Source organism: Macaca thibetana, chromosome 10 (genome assembly GCF_024542745.1).
Source record: "Macaca thibetana thibetana isolate TM-01 chromosome 10, ASM2454274v1, whole genome shotgun sequence".
NCBI classification, from domain to species: Eukaryota; Metazoa; Chordata; class Mammalia; order Primates; family Cercopithecidae; genus Macaca; species Macaca thibetana.
Genome location: NC_065587.1, coordinates 12,769,875 through 12,793,500, shown reverse-complemented (window position 1 = coordinate 12,793,500; position 23,626 = coordinate 12,769,875). Strand labels below are relative to the sequence as shown.

At 56.3% G+C, this 23,626-nt stretch overlaps 3 protein-coding genes across 4 annotated transcripts in view; 1 reads left to right on the top strand and 2 right to left on the bottom strand.

Annotated features, from left to right (window-relative positions):
- Positions 1-23,626, top strand: part of CBY1 (chibby family member 1, beta catenin antagonist) — a 628,117-nt gene that overhangs the window by 57,885 nt on the left and 546,606 nt on the right. The window lies entirely within an intron of this gene.
- SLC16A8 (solute carrier family 16 member 8) lies at positions 235-5,559 on the bottom strand. Its single transcript, XM_050806230.1, has 5 exons — positions 5,420-5,559; positions 5,041-5,262; positions 4,284-4,427; positions 3,235-4,074; positions 235-803 (listed from the first exon to the last, which is right to left on the bottom strand). Exons 2-5 carry the CDS (start codon positions 5,252-5,254, stop codon positions 487-489), a joined length of 1,515 nt encoding a protein of 504 aa, XP_050662187.1. The 5' UTR covers positions 5,255-5,262; positions 5,420-5,559; the 3' UTR covers positions 235-486.
- BAIAP2L2 (BAR/IMD domain containing adaptor protein 2 like 2) overlaps positions 7,269-23,626 on the bottom strand; it is a 30,870-nt gene continuing 14,512 nt past the window's right edge. The window contains exons 5-14 of the mRNA XM_050806227.1: positions 21,376-21,447; positions 21,029-21,145; positions 19,997-20,143; positions 11,938-12,090; positions 11,500-11,635; positions 11,152-11,368; positions 9,493-9,633; positions 8,629-8,836; positions 8,075-8,121; positions 7,269-7,756 (exon numbers count right to left, since the gene is read on the bottom strand). Coding sequence (XP_050662184.1) covers positions 7,681-7,756; positions 8,075-8,121; positions 8,629-8,836; positions 9,493-9,633; positions 11,152-11,368; positions 11,500-11,635; positions 11,938-12,090; positions 19,997-20,143; positions 21,029-21,145; positions 21,376-21,447 — 1,314 coding nt within the window. The 3' untranslated portion in view covers positions 7,269-7,680. The remainder of the gene's footprint in view (positions 7,757-8,074; positions 8,122-8,628; positions 8,837-9,492; positions 9,634-11,151; positions 11,369-11,499; positions 11,636-11,937; positions 12,091-19,996; positions 20,144-21,028; positions 21,146-21,375; positions 21,448-23,626) is intronic.

The window sequence follows — 23,626 nt, the reverse complement described above, 5'->3', positions numbered from 1 at the left end:
GGCACTGTGCCCACCCAGCCCCGTGCCCCTGAGCCCTGTGCCCACCCAGCCCCTTGTGTCTACACCTGGGAACGATGGGTCTCTTCATCAATCTCTGACGCTTCCTCCCAACACTGCCCACCTAGAAGCCGGCTTCAGGGGCCTGGAGAGACCTCCCAGACTCCCTCCTGCCACCCCGACCCCCAACTCAGGTGGCAGCCGGAGCCTGGGCAGAGGCGCAGGAACAGAACCTTCTGTCGTTCAGCTGAGCTTTATCAACAGTTTCCTGTTGCTTCATAGCGGCTTCACTGGCAATGGGGCACGGCCTGGTGGAACTTGGGGCACAGATGAGGGAGGCAGTTCCCAAACACCCAGGGGATCAACTGGAGCCCAGACGTGGACCCCGGGAGTGACCACCCCAGACCAGCCTCCCAGTGTACCAGGCCCTCTGAGACAAGAAGCTGTGTTCCCAAGTCACTGGGCCACCCCACCCAGGTGCACCCTGAGTTACACAGACTCGGCAGCCAGCCTCGGCCTCGCCTCTGTTTCTGGTTCTGTGGGTTCGCCCTGGGCGCTCAGCACCTCCAGGGCCTCCAGGTTGCCCGGTTCCTCTGCGACGACAGGCAGGGGCTCAGAGTCCCCTTCAGCCTCAGCATCCTCAGTGTCACTGGCCCCACCCTCAGTGCCTGGGCCTGCTGGGGCAGCTTTAGCACAACGCAGGCAGCAGTTGGTGGCGACAGCCATGAAGACCCCGGCCAGGGCCACCTCGGAGCCTGCCAGGTAGAAGATGATCTCGTAGTTCTTCAATGCATCCACCAGGCGGCCTGGGGACGGGGAGAAGGTGGAAGAGGTAAGGCCCTGCGGGGTCCCCCCTCACTTCCCTGCACTCTCAGGTCAAGGGTGGTGCCAGTGACTTGGTGAGGCTCATAGGTGACACACACATGCCCACTCTTTATTCCTGTTTTACAAATGTAAAACCCTATGTGGGTTCTGACATTTGAAACCTTAAAAATGTCACTTGCTGTCCCTGGACCTCAATTGACTAAGTGATATGGGGCTTTTGGTGAGGCGTCCCCTCCTCCCACTGATTCAAGCCCCACAAGTGTCCTGTGACTTGCTTGGCAGTGGGGCATCTGGGGTGGGAGTGGGGAGGGGCCATGGGCTTAGCTCTGCCCTCCTGGGGGCCTCCACCTCTTGCTGTTGCCATATGTAAATGCCCCGGTCCTCAGGGGCTTGACTTAGTCCTCCCACCCTTTTGTCCCAGGAGGCCCATGAGCACTGCAGACCCAGCCATCATCAGCACAGGCGGGACTTGCGGGCCAGTGACTTGTTTCCTTCTTTATTTCTCAAGGCTTCTATCACTTGTACATATTACTTTCAAACTTAGGAAAGTCTCTCTTTTTTTTTTTTTTTTGAGACAGAGTTTCACTCTTGTTGCCCAGGCTAGAGTGCAATGGCACGATTTCGGCTCACTGCAACTTCCTCCTCCCAGGTTCAAGCAATTCTCCTGCCTCAGCCTCCCTAGTAGCTGGGATTACAGGCATGTGCCACCACGCCCGGCCAATTTTGTATTTTTAGTAAAGACAGGGTTTCTCCATGTTGGTCAGGCTAATCTCGAACTCCCAACCTCAGGTGATCCACCTGCCTCAGCCTCCCAAAGTGCTGGGATTACAGGCGTGAGCAACCGCGCCTGGCTGTCTCTCTCTCTTTTATTATGGATTTTTAGAGATGGGGTCTTGCTCTGTTGCCCAGGCTGGTCTTGAACTCCTGAGCTCAAGGGATCCTCCCAACTTGGCCTCTCAAAGTGCTAGGATTACAGGTGTGAACCATTGCACCTGGCCTCAGGAATTTTCTTATTCTTTTGAGACAGGGTCTTGCACCATTCCCCAGGCTGGAATGTAGTGGTGCCATCTTGGCTCACTGCAACCTCCACCTCCTGGGCTCAAGCCATTTTCCCACTTCGGCCTCCTGAGTAGCTGGAACCAGAGGTGCATGCCAACACACCCCAGCAAATTTTTTTTTTTTTTTTTTTTTTTTGGTAGAGACAGGGTTTTGCCATATCTGGCCTCAGCCTCCCAAAGTGTTGGGATTACAGGCATGAGCCACTACACCCGACCAGGAAAATCTCTTAATTGCAAATATTTCCCCCTAAAGTGTGGTTTGTGCGTTCCACCCTCTCTCTAGGTCATTCTCCTCACCCCACACACCTCCTCTGCCCCTCAGATCCACCCAGATTCACACAAGAAATGGAAGACAGTTCCTTGAGCCCTGGACAGGCTGATTCTGTGGGCTGCCCACACACTGGCTTAGGGGCTTTGCCCGTCTCACTGGGTCAGGTGGGATGACGGAGCTCAGTGAGGGCACTCGGTTAGCCCAGCCCTGAAGGAAGGACGGGCAGCTCACCCCATCTCAGTGTAGCCTTTGCCCCCTGCAAGGTGTCCTCCCCCATTACTGCACCATCCCACAGCCCTCTGGCCTCTGGGACTCAAAGGCAGTCTCCCTGCTGTTTCAAGGTAACTTGACAGCCCGGGAAGACCCTCATGTTCCCCACTCCCACCTTTCCAGTTTTGGTTCCTGCCTTGCTTGCATAAGGATGCTGTTCCCCCTAACAAACCCTGCCCATCCATGCTGTGCCTTCACCTGGGGGATCTTCCAGGAAGCCTTTCCTGACCACCCTCATGACGATGACTTCCTAAGGGTGACGGTGACAAGTGCCAGCAGGCCATCTGCACAGTCAAAGACACCAGTGCTTCTCCTTCTCCCCATCTGCCTGCTGAGCACCCCCACTCTGTTTCTGGTCCCAACACCAGTTTCCCAAAGATACTGTCCCCATTCCAGTCACCATTCTAGATGCACCAATCTAAAGGCGTGGGCATTTAGCATTAGGTACACTGAAGCTCTCATTCTGGGGCTGCAACTTGCGCTAAGCCTCTGTGCCTCAGTTTCCTCATCTGCAAAATGAGAATAAGCACTTGCGCTTCAGATGGCCTTGTGCCAACTACTTGGGATGGCAGACCTGGCCAGCTATCAGTGTTGCTTTATTTCCCGCACCTTCCTCGGCTTTTCTGTCCTCACCCAGAGCGGGTGGTCCGACTTGGAGGAGGGACTAACTGGCCATGAAGGGGAGTCCACCCACCCTGCTGCCCATTCCCCTCATCCCTGGAAGTTCCATCTGAGACGGGGGCGGGGGGGAAGAGAGCTTCCCTCGGTCTAAGGGGCACTAGGCTCGCCACCCCCTCTTCCCTCGGGGCGCACCGGCAGAGGGCGGTCCGATGAGCACGGCCACGGCCTCCAAGAGCAACACCAGGCCCAGCGCACTGGGGAAGCGGGGCGCGCCCACAGCCGCCATGAGCACCTCGAACTGCAGCGCGCCCACCATGCCGTAGGAGAGGCCGAAGGCGATGCAGAAGGCGACGAGGGCGCCGTAGGAGCGCGCGCGTGCGCTGCTCAGGTCCGTGAGCCCATTGGCCAGCAGGGCCAGGCTGAAGAGATACGCGACGTGCGGTCGCAGACGCGCCAGGCCCGCCAGGGCGCCGCACGCCGGCCGCGCCACGATGTCCACGAAGCCCACGATGGACAGCAGAAAGGCGGCGTCGGTGTCTGGCACGCCCGCGTCCTTGGCGTAGTTCACCAGCAGGATGGCGGGGACGAAGAGCCCGAGCGCCATCAGGAACTTGGTGACGGCGTACACGGCGAAGGCGCGGTCGGTGCACACTGCCAAGTCCAGCAGGCGCCGGCGGGGCCGGGTCCTGGGGGTTGCCTCGCTCAACTGCGGCCCCGCGCCGTCCGCCTCCGCCTCGCCCGGAGCGTCCCCCGCGCGGTCGCCGGCGCTGTCCCTCCGCGGTCGCGGGCCCGGCCCGGGCGGCGGCCTCATGACAGCCCCGCAGGCGCAGCAGTGCAGCAGGAGCCCGCCGAGCAGCAGGAAGCCGCCGCGCCAGCCGAAGCGCTCCAGCAGCTGCTGGCCGAGCGGCGACAGCGCGGACAGGAACACGGGGCTGCCCGCCGCCGCCAGCCCGTTGGCCAGAGGCCGCCGCCGCTCGAAGTACAGCCCCAGCATGATGAGCGACGGCTGGAAGTTGAGGGCCAGGCCCAGGCCTGCGGGTGAGGCGGCGCTGTGCCGGGGTCCCCAGGGAGCCCCTCCCTGGCCCCCGCAGGAGGGAGGGGCCAGGCCCGGGAACCCAGCAGATCCAAGAACCCAGCCGAAGGACTTCGAAGACTGTCCCACATAGGGAAACCGAGGGCAGATCTTGCAGCAAGAACCCCCGACCCCCAAACCAGAGGGGAGGAGACCAGGGGGCCCTCACCTGTGAGCACCCCAGCGGTCAGGTAGAGCTCCAGGAGGCGCGTGGCAAAGGAAGCTAGGATCATGCCCGCGGAAGCCAGCAGCCCACCCGCCAGCATCACCGGGCGACAGCCAAAGCGGGTCACGAGGATGCTGGACACGGGACCTGTGGGCAGGGCAGGGTCACCACCCGGGTCCCGGGATGGCTTGAGTCCTCTAAGGAATAAGGTCACCTCCGGCTCAGGGACCCAGAGAGGAGGGCATTGTCTGGCCAAGGTCACACAGCTTGGAGGGGCAGGCCAAAGAGACAGCAGCCTGCGAGGGCAAGGCCCAGAGCACCCTATCCCCACCCCTCCTGAGAACCCAAACCCCAAGCAGAGCGGGGACTTCCACACCCCTTTAACCTTCACAGCCTTCAAGTCCTGCCCTGGCACAGCCTGGGATTCCTCCGCAGCCCCGCCTCCCAGGATGGGAACTCCAGCAAGCCCCCCACCTAACAGGTCAGTGCTGCGGGGATGGGGAGTGCTTCTGTAGATCTCAGCTTTCCCGCCTCTACAATGAGCAGGTGTAGATCTCGGAAGGGTCCCTCTGAGCTCACAGGGCAGTCCCCTAGGCCGGCCCCGCCTCTGGCCGCTGTCCCCCCTCCTGCCCTCTCTTCCCCTCTTTCTGGACATCGGGGGCCGCCCCGACGGTCAGGGGGATGCTCAGGGGGTCGGGTGTCTCCTGGTTCCGGGTCCCAGGGGTCCTGAGGAGGCGGAGAGCTGGGCGGGGACACTGACCCGTGCCGTAGAGCATGGCCAGCATGATGGAGGACACCCAGGCCGTGTCGCTGTAGCCGGCGCCGAAGTCGCGCATGAGCGCCCGGAAGAAGACGCTCACGGCTTTGGGGAAGCCGTAGGCGAAGCCAGTGACCACGAAGCAGGCACCCAGCACCACCCAGCCCCAGCCGCCGTCTGGGGGGCCCTCGCCCCGCCGGGGGCCGCCAGCGCCCATGGCTGCCTCTGTTGGGAGGGGGCGGGGACAAGAGGTTGTGGCTGGACCAGAAGCCTAGAGGAGGGGAATGGAGATGAAGCATGGGGAAACTGAGGCACAGGGCTACCCACGTGAGCGTGGCTCAGGTCTGGGAACCAAAAGGGGAAACGGAGGTAGGAATCTCACCCCAAGTCTCCTTCTCCTGCAAAGGGCGCTGAAGGATGAGGGTAGGATGAGGGGTCCCACCTGACTCTGCACCTCAGCAGGCTCCCTCTGGAGAACACTGCTGGCCCCTCAGGACCTCAGGTGGAAGGCATCGGGAAGTGGAGCAGGTGTGTGCCTGGAGGTGGGCGACCAGTACCAAAGTATGCGTGAGGGTCTCGGGACAACGGAACAAACAGCAGAGGGGCAGATGCCAGCTGCAAAGGGCCAGTGTGCGTGAAGATTTTCCTTTTTAGCCTTGCGCCATGTTCTTAATATTTCTTAGTGATCACAAATGACTATTGTCATTAGAACATGAAGGGGACAAAAGCCACTTTCAACAGGTATCAGCCAGGGGAGCTGAGTTCCCATGCTTCCCAGCTCAGCCATGGATTCCCTCCCTGACTTGGGCCAGTCGCCTCCCCTCTCCGAACCTCAGTTTCCTCCGATGTGAGATGGGTGATTGATCACCCCCAGGCCAGCTGGGAATCTTGCGGGAGAGGAGTCAGGTCTCTGGCTTCTGCCAGACAGGTAGGAACCTTAGCAGCACTGGGAGAGTGGCCTTCTGCCCTCCAAACCTCAAACCCTCTGTATGCAAAGAATGGCTCCAAAGCCTGTCTCATTCCTGGGGCTCCCCCCAGGGCCCTCACAGCAGCTACAAGCGCTCCCCTAACAGATGAGGAGAGTGCACTCAGAGACAGGTGCGCCCGGAGCCCAGGGCTGGGGATAGCCTCCTCCCCTCCTGCCTGGAGTGTCCCTCCTGGCACTGGGCAGTGCCACCATCCCCAGGGTATCTGGGACTCTGCCCCTCCTCCACTAGGACCAGGTCGTGGCTTTTCCTGCCTGTTGTTCTCTTGTCACAGGGGCAGCCACTTGAAGGTGGAGACAGGAGAGTGATCCCAGGCAGCCCTCACATCACACTCACCTGAGCCTGCCTCGTGGGTTGGTGGGGTCCAGCCTCACGTCTCCTGAGGCCTGCAGGGAGGGGCTGCTGTCCCTGCAGCTGTCCGCGGCAGCTCCCGGTGAAGCTTACCCGGATGGGGTCTGCCAGACACTCCAGCTTCCCACCAGCCTGGGCTGAGCTTCTGGCGGACTCCCGCCTGACGCTCCCTCCCCCAGGCCTGGAGCTTAGAGTGTGTGCCCCCACCACACCACACCCCTGCTAAGAGGCTTTTGTCCAGGAGGGGAGAAGAGACTGGGAGCCCCAGACCAGGCTGGGGCTCCACGGTGGGCGCCCTGTCCCGACAGTCCAGGAGGGAGGAAGAGAAATCCCTCTGCCTCCTGGAGCCTGGGGTCGCAGACACAGAGACACTGCCCAGGGGGTCCTAGTCAGGTGCTCGGAGCACAGCCCTGCCCTGAAGAGACCCCAACGGTTCTAATCACCTCAGTGCCTCATCTGCCCCCGCCCGACCCCCCGCCCCAGGCCACATTCCAGGAGGGGCTGGTGGCTTTCTCCAGGATGAAGCTAATCCATGCCTGTGCCTGGGGATGTGGGGGTGGGGAGGGGCCAGAACAAAGAGTGCTGTGTCCAGGCCGCCTGAGGGCAGCTTGCTGGTGGTCCCAGCCCTTGGCCACTGCCAACCCTCCCCTGACCTGAGCAGCCACTACTTCCTATGAAACCCACACATCAAAATGAGAGTGGGTGGAGATGGGGGCTGCAGTGCCAGGGCTTTGGGGTAGCCCTGAAGGGTTCTCCAAACGAGGGGCTGGGAGTGAGATAGCCTCCCGGGGAATGGCCAGGACCTCAGTACCCTCTGGACCCCATTCTCCAATGGGGGAGTCTCCATCCCTCACCCCCTGCCCTGTCCCCCAAATAAGACACCACCAATCCTGCTGCCACGTCACTTTGCGTCCACTTCCTTTATTTCTCATCATTTACAAAAGACGTACAGAGAGGGCATGTGTGGGACACGGAGCAGGTACAAGGGGCTCCTCCCCACGGGGGCAGAAAAGGGGAAAAGAGGTTGGGGGGCAAGAGGTAGGCCCCCCAGGGAGAGTCCTGGGGCCCCTGGAGGGGGAGAAATCGTCCTGTCCCCCCATTCCGCCTGCTTTACTTCGAAGGTCTTGGACCCCAAGCCAGTGCTTTGGAGCTGCTCAGGCTGCCGGGGTGGTCTGGGGAAGGGCAGCCACCCCTGGTCTCAGCGCCCTGCTTCTGGTATCCGCTGCTGTTGCTGCTGTCACTGCCACTGCCAGCTCTGAACAGCCCCTGGGCAGGTGTGCTGGGGGGTATGACCTCGGACCCCGCCTCAGCGGATGAGGGGTGCTGAGCGGTCATTGGTGATGGTGGGACGAAGCTTGACGGTAGCAAAAGGATTTGTGCCCCTGCAGGAGGAGAGGACAGGGTGAGAAGGGCAGATGATCCCCACCTGGCTGTGGCTCAGGAAGGCAGCTGGGCAACTGAGCCGGGTCCCGCCTCCTGCCCCTATTTGGTCTCCATCCACTCCTTGCCCCACTTCATCTATTTTTTTGTTTTGTTTTGTTTTGTTTTTAGAGATGGGGTCCCACGGTGTTGCCCAAGCTGGTGTTGAACTGTTGGAGTCAAGAGATCCTCCCCCCTAGTCTCCCTAGTAGCTGGGATTACAAGTGTGTGCTGCCACACCTGCCACCCCCCTCACTGTTCGGCCCCGTTTGAGGACTCACCTTGGGAAGAGCTCCTGTGGCGGGTACTGCTCTGAGGACATCAGTTTCTGCAGTGGGGGTGGGGAAGGGCTGGTTTGGTGGGGAGAGCGGCAAGCAATCCCTTGCCCCTCCCCTCCCTCTCCCCATGCCCATAGGGCAGAGGACTGGGCCAGAGAGCCCCTGCCATGCAAGGCTCCTGGGAAATGAGACCCTGAGGTTCTGAAGCCCAGAATTCTGTGGGTTGCAGAAGTGAGAAATCCCTGGGCCAGAGCACCACCTCCGAGGACTAACCACGCCCCCATAATAAGACTGGGGTGACTCCATGGGTAGATGATCTCCCTGGCCTCCCCCAGCCCCGTCTTGCGGGCCAGCCCCAGGTCACATTCTGCTCTAGGACCCTGGTCTTCCCCTTCAGCCCGGACTCAGCCCCACACCACCCCTCCATGCACTGAGGAACAGATTGAGGCCAGGTGGGCGGGTCCCCTACCAGACAGCCAGTGACAGAGCCTCGGGATCCCTGCTCTCCTGCCTCCTTGCCCACTGGAGGCCCCAGGGGAGGGCGGGCGAGGGCTCACCTTGACGTCAGTGGCAGTCCCTGTGCTGCCCATGCTGCCTCGGCGGCCGCTGGGCAAGGGCGGAGGTGCAGGGCTCGGGGCACGGCTCGGCACCCGGCTTGGGGTGCGGGAGCGGGACTGGCCATCCCAGTACTCCGAGGGTGCTGTGGAGTTGCCCGGCCGGTCCAGGAGGTCATCGAGGCTATGGCTGCCCCGGAGTGGGTAGGACCTAAGTCCAGAGAAAGGAGGGGAAGGAAGGGGGTTGGGGCCTGTCCAATCCCTTGTCCTGCCAGTGGCTGGGGCACCCTAGGAAGGAGGGATCCCACAGCTTCCTCCCTGCACCTGCCTGAAAGGAGACTGTTGACTGGAGGGAGGTCCTGAGGGGAGGCAGAGGGATGGATGCAGTGACCTTCAGGGCAGAGAGAGGGGCTCAGGGCCGGTGGTTCTCCAGGGGCTGAAGGGGACTGGGCCCACTCAAGACTGCACCTTGCCACCTGGGTGCAGTGGCTCATGCCTGTAATCCCAGCACTTTGGGAGGCCGAGGCGGGTGGATCACCTGAGGTCAGGAGTTCAAGACCAGCCTGGCCAACATGGAGAAACCCTGTCTCTACTAAAAATACAAAAGGTAGCCAGGTGTGGTAGTGTGAGCCTGTAGTCCCTACTCGGGAGGTTCAGGCAGGAGAATCGCTTGAATGTGGGGAGGTGGAGGTTGCGGTGAGCCGAGACGGCGCCACTGCACTCCAGCCTGGGTGACAAGGTGAGACTCTGTCTCAAGACAAACAAGCCTGTACCTAGCAGATCCTCTCCGCTGGGCAGTGGCGCCCTCGCCGTAGTCCCCGCCCCCGCCCCGCCCCATCCCCGCCCCACCCCTGATGACTCAGGTACCTGGAAGGCAGCTCGTTCCCAGGCTTCACAGGCATCATGGGGGTCATGGGGGACATGGAGGTCATGGGGGTCACGGGGGTTATGGGATTCACAGGCCCCTCCTCCAGAGCCTTCACGTAGGCCTCGGGGAACCAGCCGCTCCTGTGGGGCAGAGGCAGAGGGTCCTTCAAGCCAGGCCCGGGGACAATGACCAAAAGAAGACATCCTCCCCTCAGGGTTGCCGGAAGCTACTATCCTCCCCTCAGGGTCTCTGGAAGCTACTATCCTCCCCTCAGGGTCTCTGGAAGCTACTTCACCTCAAACTGACAGACTAGAATCAATTCCGTATGTTTACTTCTGTTTTCACCTGCTAGTGCCTATGGATGATAAAACATGCCATGCTTTTCCGTAACAGGCTATGTGAGTCAAGGATGGATAATGACATTCCCAGAACATCCCAGGAGGGTCTGACAGCTTCGGTCTAGAAGGTTCTATACTCAGGTCCCGGGGGCGTCTGCAGCACACCATCCTCTGCTGTGGGTCTGTGAAGCAGGTACCCCAGCAGCAGGTGTCCGTGTCGTTAGTGTTCTCAGTCATCTCTCTCCCCACTGACCCCCTTCTGTTCCTGTCCCTGTGGTCACCTGCCCAGCTATGGACCTTCGAGCCTAACTATGAGCCCCTCCACGCATCACCCATCCCCCACTCACCTGTCTGTACTCCATCCCCTGTGTAGCCACGAATCCATCCAGCACCCCCTCGCCACTCACACCTCTCCAGTCACCCATCAGTGTCTGTCCCCCACATCCGTGCATCCTCCCATGTCGCCAACCACCCAGTCAGTGACCCTCCCATTTTATGCCCATCCACTTGCACACGCTCCACCTACCCACATGCCCATCCGCTGGTCCACCCATCCACCTGTCCATCCACTAAGCACAGGACCACGCATCCACCCGTGGGCTGGTGCGGGCAGCCACCACCCGCTGGCTGGTGCGGGCAGCCACCACCCGCTCTGCCCGTGCATGCATTCCTGCAGCACACTCCCCTGCCCATGAAGCCCCGAGGGGGCACTGCCTGGCTCTAGCCAGCCCCATCTGCCCCGTTTTCCCCTGCAGGACAGTGGTGCCCATCCATTCCCTTTGCTAGCTGCCAGGCCTGCTGTCCTCCGGGCTTTCTGGCGCCCTCACTGTATGAAACTCCCCAACTCTTCCTCCACACCAAGTGTCAAAACAGCCCGGTTTAGGTGCTTTAAGGATTTCCACTGAGAGTGACTGCAAAGAGGTGAGCACATTTCAGGCCCTACTCCTATCCCAGCCCCCTGCATCAGAGTTCCAGGGCTGACTCTGCAGAGGGGACACAGCCTCCTCCCAGAGGCAGGCACACAGTAGGTGCTCAAGCAATAGGATGTCTGCCATTTCTACACTTTTGGAAGAACCCGCCCATCCCCCATCCTCTGCCCCCTCTCAAGGGCCGTCATCCTGAACTTGGTAAGGCGACTCTTCCCACTCCCACTGAATGAATGAGGAAGCTGAGGCAGAGTGTGGGGGGCGGGAGGAGAGCAGCATTGTCCGAGGCCTCCAGGGGAGGCCAGGGAAGCCTCAGTCCAGCAGGTCCCCGGGTCCCCGGCCCCCAGGGCCTTCTTCTCAACCAACCCCCGGCCCCTCCAAGGCTCCCACTCACGCGGACGAGCCCTCCAGCTTGCCGTAGAGCCAGCCATTCTGGGCCTCGGGCACCAGCACCTCCACCACGTCCCCGGCGGAGAAGCGCAGCAGCGTGTGGTTGGCGCCCTCTGAGTGAGAGACCAGGGCGCGGACCCTCCTGGCGCCCCCGCCGCCGCCCGGGCGCTCGCCGAAGGAGTTGGAGCGTGAGCTTTGGGTGCTGCCGCTGTAGAGCGAGGCTGCGGGCAGGAGAGCGCGGCGGCACGTGGGCGGGAAGTTCTCCCTGGCGTCTGCCCTCGATCCCTCCTGCTGCAGCCCCACCCCCGCACCTCTCCCGGCCCTCCTGCCGCCCCGGGGCGGGGTGACTCACAGGCCGACGGCGTGCGGGGCAGGGAGCGGCGGTCTGGCTCCAGCTGGGACGCGGGCCTCGCACTGGGCTCTGGGCCGTAGGAGCCTGAGCCGTGCCGGCTGCGGGGGGAGCTGAACTCTCCCAGGGGCCTCGGGGGCTGCGGGGGAGACGGGCAGGGGAGGGTGGGGCGGGGAGGGCGGGGGCCGCGCCCTAGTCCAGCCCCCACCCCCAGTCCCAGGCGTCGGCGTAGGGGTTCTGGAGGCGGCGGCCGGGCCACCACGGGGGCGCGGAGAACGCGGGGGGAGCCGAGAACGCGCCGGGGCGGAAGGGCAGGCCGGGGGGTGCAGCGTAGAGCGGGAGCCTGGGGGACAGGAGGCTGCAGGCGGGGGGCCTGAGGCCCCAGGGCCCCGCGGGGGGCGGCGGGGGCGCGAACGGCGGCGGGGGCGCCCAGGGCCTCACCATGTCCAGGCGGGTGGGCGTCAGGCGGCCCGAGGGGTAGGGCGGCCCCAGCGCGGGGCCCAGCAGGCCGGGGGAGTGGGCGCGCGACGGGCTGCGGCTGGCCTCAGACTGCTCCTTCCACAGCAGCACGCGGTTCTGGAGCATCCCCCGGGCCTGGCCGGGTGGGGACACGGGAGTCAGCCAGGTCCGGGCGGCTCCCTGAATCCTGGGGACCCAAAATAGCACCCTCGACCTGAGAGCTCAGGCCCTACCCGCTCAGGATGACCGGATTTCCTAGCTGGAAGCAGCCAGAAGCCAGCTCACCGTCCACCCCACACCCTCCACTTTTTGCAAAGGTGCCTCCATTTTCCACGAAGAGCTTCCCCTTACCCCCACCCCGCCTCGCCTTCCCCCTCAGTGTCTGTGCTTTGAGCGGGGCTGTCCTCACCGCCCAGCTTCAGGGGTAGGGGTGGCACCCAGGCCTGGCCACTCAATCGCCCCATCCTCCTGCCTGCAGCGATAGGCTCAGGAATGGCGCTTAGCTAGAAACTACGACCAAAGAACCCAGGTAAGTGCATGCCTGTATCAAAACACCTCATGTACTCCATAAATATATACACCTACTGTGTACCACAAAAATTAAAATAAACGGTGAGTGAGAAGAAACACTGCATACAGTTTCAAAACCATCAAAGAGGCCATGGGAAAAATTTTAAAAATATGTTTACGAAGTAGAAAAGCCATTCTAAGTATGATACCAAACCCATGAACTCGAAAAGACTGATAAATTTTACTAAATAAAAATAATGTTTTTGTATGGCAAAACCAACCGTAACACAGGCAAATGACAAATGGCAAACTGGCTGTCATATTTGCAACTCATCACCAAGAAAAAGCTGGTTTCAGTAACATATCAAGAGCTCCTACAAATTAATGAGAAAAGTGGATGAAAAGATACTGGCATGTCACAGCACAGAAAATCCAATGGCTTTGAAACATGAAAAGATGTCAAGCTCGCGTTTAAGACAAGTATGAGGTAAAGCCACACCGAGATACCATTTTTGCCTTTCAGATTAGCCAAGATCAGAAAGTTTGCTCATACACTGTTTTCAAGGGGTGCGGAAGCACAGAAACTCATACGTCACTGATGGAAGTGTAAATTGGTGCAACCAATGACTGTATTCTTGGGCTTACCAATTCCACTTCTAGGAATCTATCCTGGAAATACATTTGCACAGCTGCAGTAAACCAGAGAAGCTAAGGATGAGGTGGGAAGGCACGTTATTGACTAGACTTGGACTAAGCAAAGACTAATAATTGAATACGAATAAAAAAGGCAATTTACCATGCCGAGGCACCTAGAGTTCTTTAAATCTTTTTCTAAGGGTGCTTTTTTTTGTTTTGTTTTGTTTTGTTTTGGAGAGTCTTGCTCTGTTGCCCAGGCTAGAGTGCAGTGGCGCGATCTCGACTCACTGCAACCTCTGCCTCCCGGGTTCAAGCCCTTCTCATACCTCAGCCTCCTGAGTGGCTGGGATTACAGGCATCCACCACCATGCCTGGCTAATTTTTGTATTTTTAGTAGAGATGGGGTTTCACCATGTTGGGCAGGCTGGTCTCGAACTCCTGACCTTGTGATCCGCCCGCCTCAGCCTCCCAAAGTGCTGGGATTACAGGCATGAGCCACCACGCCCGGCCCTGAGTGTGCCTTCTACTTATAAACAGAACAAGAAGTAAATATATATGTTTAGCTATCTTAGGAGTCAGATCTTGGATGTTCTGAAGTCCAGTGGAGTCAGACAGCATGTTACTTGCTCCCCTGTGTGATATGGTTTGTATAGTGTCCTCTCCAAATCTCATTTTGAAATGTGACCCCTCAGTGTTGGAGGTGGGACCTAGTGGGAGGTGGTGGGTCATGGGGGCAGCTCCCTTACAAATGGCTTGGTGCTCTACCCCACAGTGATGAGTGGTATGAGTTCATGCAAGATCTCCACGGCCGGGCGCGGTGGCTTAAGCCTGTAATCCCAGCACTTTGGGAGGCCGAGGCGGGCGGATCACGAGGTCAGGAGATCGAGACCATCCTGGCTAACACGGTGAAACCCCGTCTCTACTAAAAATACAAAAAACTAGCCGGGCGCGGTGGCGGGCGCCTGTAGTCCCAGCTACTCGGGAGGCTGAGGCAGGAGAATGGCGTAAACCCGGGGGGCGGAGCTTGCAGTGAGCTGAGATCCGGCCACTGCACTCCAGCCTGGGTGACAGAGCAAGACTCCGTCTCAAAAAAAAAAAAAAAAAAAAAAAAAAAAAAAGATCTCCTTGTAGTGGCCGGGCGCGGTGGCTCACACCTTAATCCCAGCACTTTGGGAGGCTGAGGTGGGTGGATCACCTGAGGTCAGGAGTTCAAGACCAGCCTGGCCAACATAGTGAAACCCCGTCTCTACTAAAATTACAAAACTTAGCTGGGCATGGTGGTGCATGCTTGTAATCCCAGCTACTCGGGGGGCTGAGGCACAAGAATCGCTTGAACCTAGGAGGTGGAGGGTGCAGTGAGCTGAGATCATGCCATTGTACTCTAGCCTGAGTGACAAGAGCAAAACTCCATCTTGAAATAAATAGAAAAAAGAAAGAGTGTGGCACCCCACCCCCACCCGCACCAGCTCCCTCTTTGGCCACGTGATAAGAACTTCCCCTTTGCCTTCTGCCGTGATTGTAAGTTTCCAGAGGCTTCACCAGGAGCTGATGCTGGTAATGCACTTCTTGTACAGCCTGCAGAACTAAGAGCTAACTAAACCTCTTTTAAAATAAATTACAGAGCCTCGGATATTCCTTTATAGCAATGCACAGTGGACTGACACACCATGCATAGGGGAAAATCTGCCTGTTCAACCCACAGCTCCCTCCTGAGGGACCCTCACCCACCAGGAGACAGTCAAGGAAAGGGTCAGCTCTTCTCTTAATGCTGATGGTTAACTGTTTACAGGCAACAAGGAGTTTAACACAGGTGAAAAAGAGTTTCCTCCTAAAGAAGATCTATAAATAGCTAAGAAGCACAGGAAAACATGGTCAACATCATTAGCCATCTGAGAACCGGAAATCAATATTGCAATGAGATACCGCTTCACACCTGCTAAGATGGCTATTCTCAAAAAGACAGTAACAGATAGTAGCGGGGACGTGGAACAACTAGAACCCTCATAAACTGCTGGGGACATGGAAACACTCTGGAAAAGGGTCTGGAAGTTCCCCAAACAGTTAAACATAGAGTTACCATATGGCACCACAATTCCACTCTTATATATCCAAGAGAGATGAAAACATATGTCCACGTGAAGACTCGTACACGGATGCTCAGAGCAGCATTGGTCATGACAGCCAAAAAGGGGAAACAACCAGGGGTCCATCAGCTGACATCTGAGTAAATACATCTGAGTAAATGAGTAAATACAATGTGGTCTATCCAAGCAATGGAATATTATCCAGCAATGAAAAGGAAGCCAGTCGCAAAAGAGCACATATTGTATGATTCCGTTTATATGAAATGTTCAGAATGGGCAAATGTATTGAGACAGAAAGTAGATTACTGGTGGCCTAGGGCTGGGGGAGTTGGAGGATTGGGAATGACAGCTAAGGGGTACTGGTTTGTAGGTTTTTTTTTTTTTTTTTTTTTTTTTTTTTTTTGAGACGGCGTTTTACTCTTGCTGTCCAGGCTGGAGTGCAGTGGTGCAATCTTGGCTCATTGCAACCTCCGCCTGCTGGGTTCAAGCAATTCTGCCTCAGCCTCCCATGTAGCTGGGATTACAGGCATGCACCACCATGCTCGGCTAACTTTTGTATTTTTAGTAGAGACGGGGTTTCACCGTGTTGGCCAGGGTGGTCTCGAACTCGTGACCTCAGGTGATTCTCCCACCTCCGCCTCCCAAAGTGCTGGGATTACAGGCATGAGCCACCGCACCCGGCCGGGGTACTGGGTTACTGTAGTGGAGGGTATTGAAAATATTTTAAGCTTGATTGTGCAGATTGATGCACAACTCTGTGAATATACTACAAACCAGAAAGTGTACACTGCAAATGGGTGAATTGTATGTGAATTTTATCTCAATAAAACTGTTTTTCTAAAAAGGAAGTTGTTTCTCCCTGGAAGACCTTTTGTGGGAGAATAGGGGACAAGAAGGCTGAGCCTGGGGCTGGGTGAGGTGATGACAGCGGGCAGATGGGAGTCTGAGCCAAGATCTGGGTCTCTGGATCCAGTCATGTACCCTTGGGCCCCTGGGTTCAGATCCAGAGACTCAGGGAGGGCCCGGGAGGGATAAGAACCCTGAGCCAGGGCCAGGCGCGGTGGCTCACACCTGTAATCCCAGCACTCTGGGAGGCCGAGGCGGGCAGATCACCTGAGGTCAGGAGTTTGAGACCAGCCTGGGCAACATAGTGAAACCCCATCTGTACTAAAAATACAAAAATTAGCTGGGTGTGGTGGCAGGCGCCTGTAATCCCAGCTACGCAGGAGGCTGAGCCAGGAGAACGACTTGAACCCAGGAGGTGGAGGTTACAGTGAGCCAAGATCATGCCACTGCACTCCAGCCTGGTGACAGAGAAAGACTCTGTCTCAAAAAAAAAAAAAAGAAAAAGAAATACATAATAATAAATAATAAACAAAATAGATGTGGTGAGGGAGAAGGTCGTAGATGTGAAGGCTCCAGTGATAAGGATTTCCACAATGAGAAGGAAAGATGGCAGAATGGTAACAATGAAAGAAACAGAAAAGGAACCAATGCCTTAACCAGAAGAGAGACTTGAGCCTGCAGCCTGCAGGAGCGCTGACCTCGGCATTCACCACGGTGGCACCTGGGCAAGTTCCTGGTCCCAAGGTTACAAAGAAAATCTCCAGCACCCACAAAGGAAAAGCCAGTTACTTAAAAGGGAAGGGAGACAGATCACGACCAGACTTCAATTCTACAACACAGGGTGCTAGAACATAGTGGGGCTTGGACCATGAAAGAAAAGGTCTGCAGCTCTGGAGCCCTTCCACCGGCCAGTATACCACTCACCAGGCATGGCAAAAGCTAGCCATTTGCAGATACGCAAGGCTCTTCCAGTGTGTCTGCAGAAAACACCCATGAAGGTTCTCTAACTACAGCAATCAATCAAAACAGAGACCTCAAGGCAGTGGGAGATGGAAAGGGGTTACAGCAGTGGGCAGTGAATCTGATCACAGGTGTGGTGAAGCAGTAACAGATGGCGGTACACCCGGCAACGGTAACATGTGCAATCTAAATAAAGGTTCTTGAGGCCGGGCGTGGTGGCTCATGCCTGTAATCCCAGCACTTTGGGAGGCCAAGGTGAGAGGATCACTTGAGATCAGGAGTTCAAGACCAGCCTGGCCAACATGGTGAAACCTCATCTCTACTAAAAATACAAAAATTAGCCGGGGGTGGTGGCGGGCGCCTGTAATCCCAGCTACTCGGGAGGCTGAGGCAGGAGAATCACTTGAACCTGGGAGGTGGAGGTTGCAGGGAGCTGAGATTGCACCACTGCATTCCAGCCTGGGCAACAGAGCAAGACTCCATCTCAAATACCCATACATACATACATACAATTAGTTTATCAAAATAATTTTGGTCATGCTGCAGAGATGACTAGTGAAGTCTGAAACTAAGTCCTAAACTATCTTGGCAAAACCAAGAGGTGGAGGATGGGAAGGATGAAGAGAGGAGTAAAAGCTTTCTAAAGACCCCATCTCAGAATAGTTGGAGGGCAGGAAAATACTTCTTAGGGTGTTATCTTTTTTTTTGAGACAGAGTCTCGCTCTGTCACCCAGGCTGGAGTGCAGTGGCTCGATTTTGGCTCACTGCAACCTCTGCCTCACAGGTTCAAGCGATGCTCCCGCCTCAGCCTCCTAAGTAGCTCAGATTACGAGTGTCTGCCACCATGCCCAGCTAATTTTTGTATTTTCAGTAGAAACGGGGTTTTGCCGTGTTGGCCAGGCTGGTCTTGAACTCCTGACCTCAAGCAATCCATGCACCTCAGGCTCCAAAATTGTTGGGATTACTGGTGTAAGCCACCGTACCCAGCCTAATTTTTGTGGAAAGCTTTAAATCAAGGTCTCATCTTATGAACTGGGGGAGCAACTGACTGAATAGTGTGTGTGTGTAGTGGGGTAAAGTTGACATTTTTGGAAAAGATAATAGGTGGATATATATGTGATTATGAAAGTCACAAAGTGAGGTCACCACAGGTAGAGAGAAAAAGAATAGTGCAATTTCTTTCCTTTTTTTTTTGTTTTGAGATGGAGTCTCGCTCTGTCGCCCAGGCTGGAGTGCAGTGGCCGGATCTCAGCTCACTGCAAACTCCGCCTCCAGGGTTTACGCCATTCTCCTGCCTCAGCCTCCTAAGTGACTGGGACTACAGGCACCCGCCACCACACCCGGCTGATTTTTTGTATTTTTTAGTAGAGACGGGGTTTCACCGTGTTAGCCAGAATGGTCTCGATCTCCTGACCTCGTGATCCGCCCGTCTTTACGAGACATCCTGTAAGTGCCGGGATTACAGGCTTGAGCCACCGCGCCCGGTCAAATAGTGCAATTTCTAAATTAATAAAGGGAAAGGGGAAATATATAGTATAATAACCAAACTGACAAGAAATAACATGAGAGAAAAAGAGGAAATGACAAAATAATTACAGTTAGCTCAAGTTATCTAGAAGGAATAAAACCCAGGTATATTCATTGTTATGTTAAATGGGAATGGGCTGAATTCCTTTTCTATTAGAAGACACAGGCAGACTCTAAGACTGGTCAAAAGCTCAAAGTCAGCTATATGTCACTAACAAAAAGTTTACTTAACATACAAAGAGATAAGCAAAGAGAAGAGAAAGTAGAAAGAGCAGTATTAATATCAGACAAGGGAGAATTGAAAGCACCAAACTTGATTAAGAGAGACATTACGTACATAAACGGCAATATTTACAAAGAAAGTAGAATAGTTATAACCAAAACAGCACCAAACAACATGGCAGCTCAATTCAGAAAGTGAAATCTATTAGAAATTCAGTGAGAAACGAGCGAGTCTGACTGGTCTAGCAGGCAGAACGGGGCAAGAGGGTAGAGGATTTAAATAATATTATAAAATGGCTGGGTGCGGTGGCTCACGCCTGTAATCCCAGCACTTTGGGAGGCTGAGGCAGGCAGATAACTTGAGGTCAGGAGTTTGAGACCAGCCTGGCCAACATGGCGAAACCCCGTCTCTACCAAAAATACAAAAATTAGCCAGGCGTGGTGGCGCATGCCTTAGTCCCAGCTACTCGGGAGGCTGAGGCAGGAGAATCGCTTGAATCCGGGAGGCGGAGGTTGCTGTTAGCCAAGATTGCGCCATTGCACTCCAGCCTGGGGGACAACAGTGAAACGCTGTCTCAATAAATAAATAAATAGATAAATAAATAAATAAATAAGAGAAAATTAATAGACAATAACTGAACAAACCTATCAATTAATGAATTTGTGAATTGTGAAAATATACAAGCAGGAATGAAAAAATGGTGCACACATGAATAAATAAATGCATGAATTAGTGAATGCATTAAAAACAAACAATATCACGAGTGAATAAATGAGTGAATGTGCAGTGATACAAGCAAACCCAGAAACAAAGAAAGAAATGGATGGAGAGAGCAAAATAAAATGAATTTCTACAGACAGGCAGGAAGGGAGGGAAGAGGCAGGAAGGGAGGGAAGAGGCAGGAAGGGAGGGAAGAGGCAGGAAGGGAGGGAAGAGGCAGGAAGGGAGGGAAGAGGCAGGAAGGGAGGGAAGAGGCAGGAAGGGAGGGAAGAGGCAGGAAGGGAGGGAAGAGGCAGGAAGGGAGGGAAGAGGCAGGAAGGGAGGGAAGAGGCAGGAAGGGAGGGAAGAGGCAGGAAGGGAGGGAAGAGGCAGGAAGGGAGGGAAGAGGCAGGAAGGGAGGGAAGAGGCAGGAAGGGAGGGAAGAGGCAGGAAGGGAGGGAAGAGGGAAGAAGGCAGGGACATCGCTGTGTGCGGCCACTCAGGGCGGGGGCAGCTCCTAGAAGCGCCCCGCCTGCTGTCCCCCGGTTCAGCTCACCCGGCCGAAGAACTGCAGGAAGGTGTTGGAAAGTAGCAGGTGCTTCTCTGCCAGGAAGCGATAGCGCCGCTTCTCTTCCAGTTCAGCCGCCCGCTGACTCTCAGACACGAAGGCCTGCATCTGGGCGTGCAGCCGGTTCACACTCTCCTGGGGGGAATGGGAGTTCTGGCTGGGGGCCGTGGGTGTGTCTCATCCCATCCCAGCTCGCCCACAGGCGCCAGCTGTTCAAGCCCCCTGTCCTTCCTGACTGCGCCTCCCCAAGCCCACCCCCCATCACCCAGCCCACCCTAGCTCCTAAGCCTGCCCCCTCATCGGCAGCCTTGTTATGAGTCTGGGCCGTGCGTCCCCCTCGCCCGGGTGCTTCTCACAAGCAGGGCTGGTGTCTGAGCCCTCGCTCTGTCCCTGGCACCCAGCACAAGCCCAAGCACGGGCTGGGGGAGGAGAGCAGGGTGACGGGTTTAATGAGAATGTGAATGAGTAGGTTAATAGCCCCTATTTAGGGGGAAGGTTCTGAGGAGGGGAGGCATGAGCTCACTTAAAGGAGCCAGGAGCCAGAAGAAGAGACGGGAAGGGAGGTAGAGGGTTTGGATCTTGGAGATAGAGGCCAGGGATGGGGCCCCAGGCTCAGGAGGGGGAAATGGACTTAGCGGGGCGGGATACCTCTGCCTGGCAGGAGGGAGGGGAGGAGGATGGGCAGCTGGTGGATGACAGCTTTGGCACCATGTCCAAGCGAGCAATTTTCTCGGTGAAGTAGGAGACGGGGGAGGTGGGATGGGGTTGCAGGAGAAGCCCGGGGATTCTGGGGAAGGCCAGGAAGCCACAGGGCAAGGGGCGGTGCTGGGCGCGGCCCTGGGAGCTAGAGACGCCCACCCCACCAGGGGCTGGCTGACCTCCCCAGCCACGCTCATCACAGTTGTGCTGGTGCTCGGTGGGGGAGCTCAGGGAGGTGTTCGGGGTTCCCAGGGCCGGGTCTCGCCCCAAGGTCTGCCCAACCGCCTTTGCCGCCTCATCCCCGCTTCCCGGCCCTCGCACCTTCATCTCCCGCACATTCTTGTCTCTCTTGCGCTCCATGCGCCACAGCTCAGACATGCACTTCTCCAGGTTGGCCGCTCGGTGGCGGTACTCGAGCTCATAGTGCTGGCGGCTGTCCTGGAGTAGGGTGGAGTTGGGAAGGGAGAATCCCCCCACGTCAGAGAGCTCAAGACACCCCTTACAGAGATCAGGACCCTGGAAGTTTGGAGACTCGGGGCTCAGCTGGGAACATGGATAATCTGGGGCCCAGTCAATGCTCAGCACTGGCCTGTGTGTGCCCACCTGTCAAATGGGAGAGGGGGTCCTGCCTACGATGGGTTGGGGCCGAGTGGGGAGGCCAGACTCACTTTGATGAACTGCATGTCCAGCTTGGTGTTCTTCTCCATGTGCTGCAGCAGGTCTCCATGGAATGTCTGCACCTGAGCAGAGTGCAGGGTGAGGGTGATCAAGGCCCCCCTACTGTTCCCAGGCCCCAGCACCCCCTTGCACTTTCTGTATAACAGCCTGCCCACCATGCTTCTAGTACACCAGGCACCTGCCCACCTGTCAGAGAAACGGAGACAAGAAGAGCACCTGGCTGGAGGGAGGATGAAATGGTGAAACATTCACAATGTTTACTGCAGTGCTGGCTGGAAACGAACCCTTGATAAGTGTGTCAGAGTCTTCTGGTTCTTATTTTTTGTCTTATTCTTAGTTTGTACTTTGATGATGTCATTCCCTCTGCCTGGAATTTCCTCTCTATCTTCCAATGCCAGCTTCCTGTCTTCCTGACTCCCCCAAGCAGAATCCATTGCTCCTTTGTTTTGTTTCTGGAATGCGTGCACATTTTGTTCCTTCGTTGTCCATTCCTCCAGTTGTATACAGAATTTATGGCCAGGCCCCCATGCATAGCCCCTCGGAGCTGTTATGGCCATGGCTCACCTCTGTGTCCTCAGCACCATGGGCAGGGCACAGCCCAGCAAAAACACTCAGAAGCTGTTGAGGTCTCAGATGGGCCTGAGAGGTGACAGGTTCCCATGACAAGTGGATGTCTGGCCACCAGGGGAGGACAGGAAAGGCTGCTGGGTTCAGGCTCAGAAGCTTCGTCCTCATTCTAGTTCTGCCTCTTATTTGCTTTGTGACTTTGGACAAGTTGCCACCCATCTCTGGACCTCAGTTGCCCCATCTGTAACAGGAAAGGCTTGACCAGGCTGGGCATGGTGGCTCACGCCTGTAATCCCAGCACTTTGGGAGGCTGAGGTGGGTGGATCACCTGAGCCCAGGAGTTCGAGACCAGCCTGGCCAACATAGTGAAACTCCATCTGTACTAAAAATGCAAAAATTAGCTGGGTGTGGTGGTGCATGCCTGTAGTCCCAGCTACTCGGGAGGCTGAGGCAGGAGAATCGCTTGAACCCAGGAGACAGAGGTTGCAGTGAGCTGAGATCACACCACTGTACTCCAGCCTGGGTGACAGAGTGAGACTCTGTCTCAAAAGAAAAAAGAAAAAAAAAAAAAAAAAAAAGGAAAGGCTTAACCAGCTGCTCTCTGAGAGCTTGATGAGCTTCAATTCTGTGGGCCCATGTGGTGCCCTGTATTCTCCTATATTCTGTATTCTCTATCAGCTTTCTCTGAGTCACTCCATGTTGTTGAGGAGTTGGACCTAAACCCTTCCAGCTGCAAGAGGGTTCAGGCTCCATGGGGCACAAGAGGCGCTTCCCCAGCCCCACGGAAACCTCCTCCTCTGGAGGCCCTCCCGCCTCTGCGCAGCCTCTGTCCACACACCCTTTTCACACAGTGGGTCCTTCCTCCTGCCCTAGGTGTCCTCACACCATCCCGTGGGGCTAGGGAATGCTGGCAGTCTCCTCCCAGTATGCAGAAAAAAATCACTACATAATAAATTTTCCAAAGTTTAAGGTTTCCTCCCATAGTTGTTTCCCAAACTTTGGTGCCCACTGGTCTGCAAGGGAGCTTGAGGGTGCCTCTTTGGTACCGAAACCCTGAGCTATGGCTGCCAGTGTGTGTGTACAGAAGGGTGTCAGCACCAAGAAGGAAGTAGCACTCAGGTTTGCAGAATGACAGAACAGTAAACAGAAACATGCATTGTTATAGAAATGCCAGGTAGATGCTTCTACTTGACAGGGGGCTGCTTTCTGCTGGATCCAATCAAAAGGAAGCGTTCGCTAGTATGAACGTCACAGCGCCGCCTCCTTAAATTTTGTGACCTCAAGCCGGGCACGGTGGCTCATGCCTGTAATCCCAGCACTTTGGGAGGCCGAGGCAGGCAGATCACTTGAGTTCAGGAGTTCGTGACCAGCCTGGCTAACATGCTGAAATCCCGTCTCTACTAAAAATACAAAAATTAGCTGGGCATGGTGGCGGCTGCCAGTAATCCCAGCTACTGGGGAGGCTGAGGCAGATGAATTGCTTGAACTGGGAGGCAGAGGTTGCAGTGAGCCAAGATTGTGCCCTTATAAAAGAACAAAACTCCGTCTCAAAAAAAAGAAAAAAAATTGTGACCTCGCTTGTAAAGAGACAGTCCCAGCTTTCTGTCAATCAGAATCCACATGTCCCTGAAAATCCCCACCTTCTGCAAAAATGCACAATATAAACAACAGGGC

Bases quoted from the DNA above. Each gene is read 5' to 3' on its own strand.
- SLC16A8 (XM_050806230.1), bottom strand. From the start codon at position 5,254: ATGGGCGCTGGCGGCCCCCGGCGGGGCGAGGGCCCCCCAGACGGCGGC. The intron at 4,075-4,283 runs GTGAGGGCCCCC...CCTCACCCGCAG, and splicing joins GACCGCTGGGGTGCTCACAG to GCCTGGGCCTGGCCCTCAAC. The intron at 804-3,234 runs GTGCGCCCCGAG...CCCCGTCCCCAG, and splicing joins CATCGGACCGCCCTCTGCCG to GCCGCCTGGTGGATGCATTG.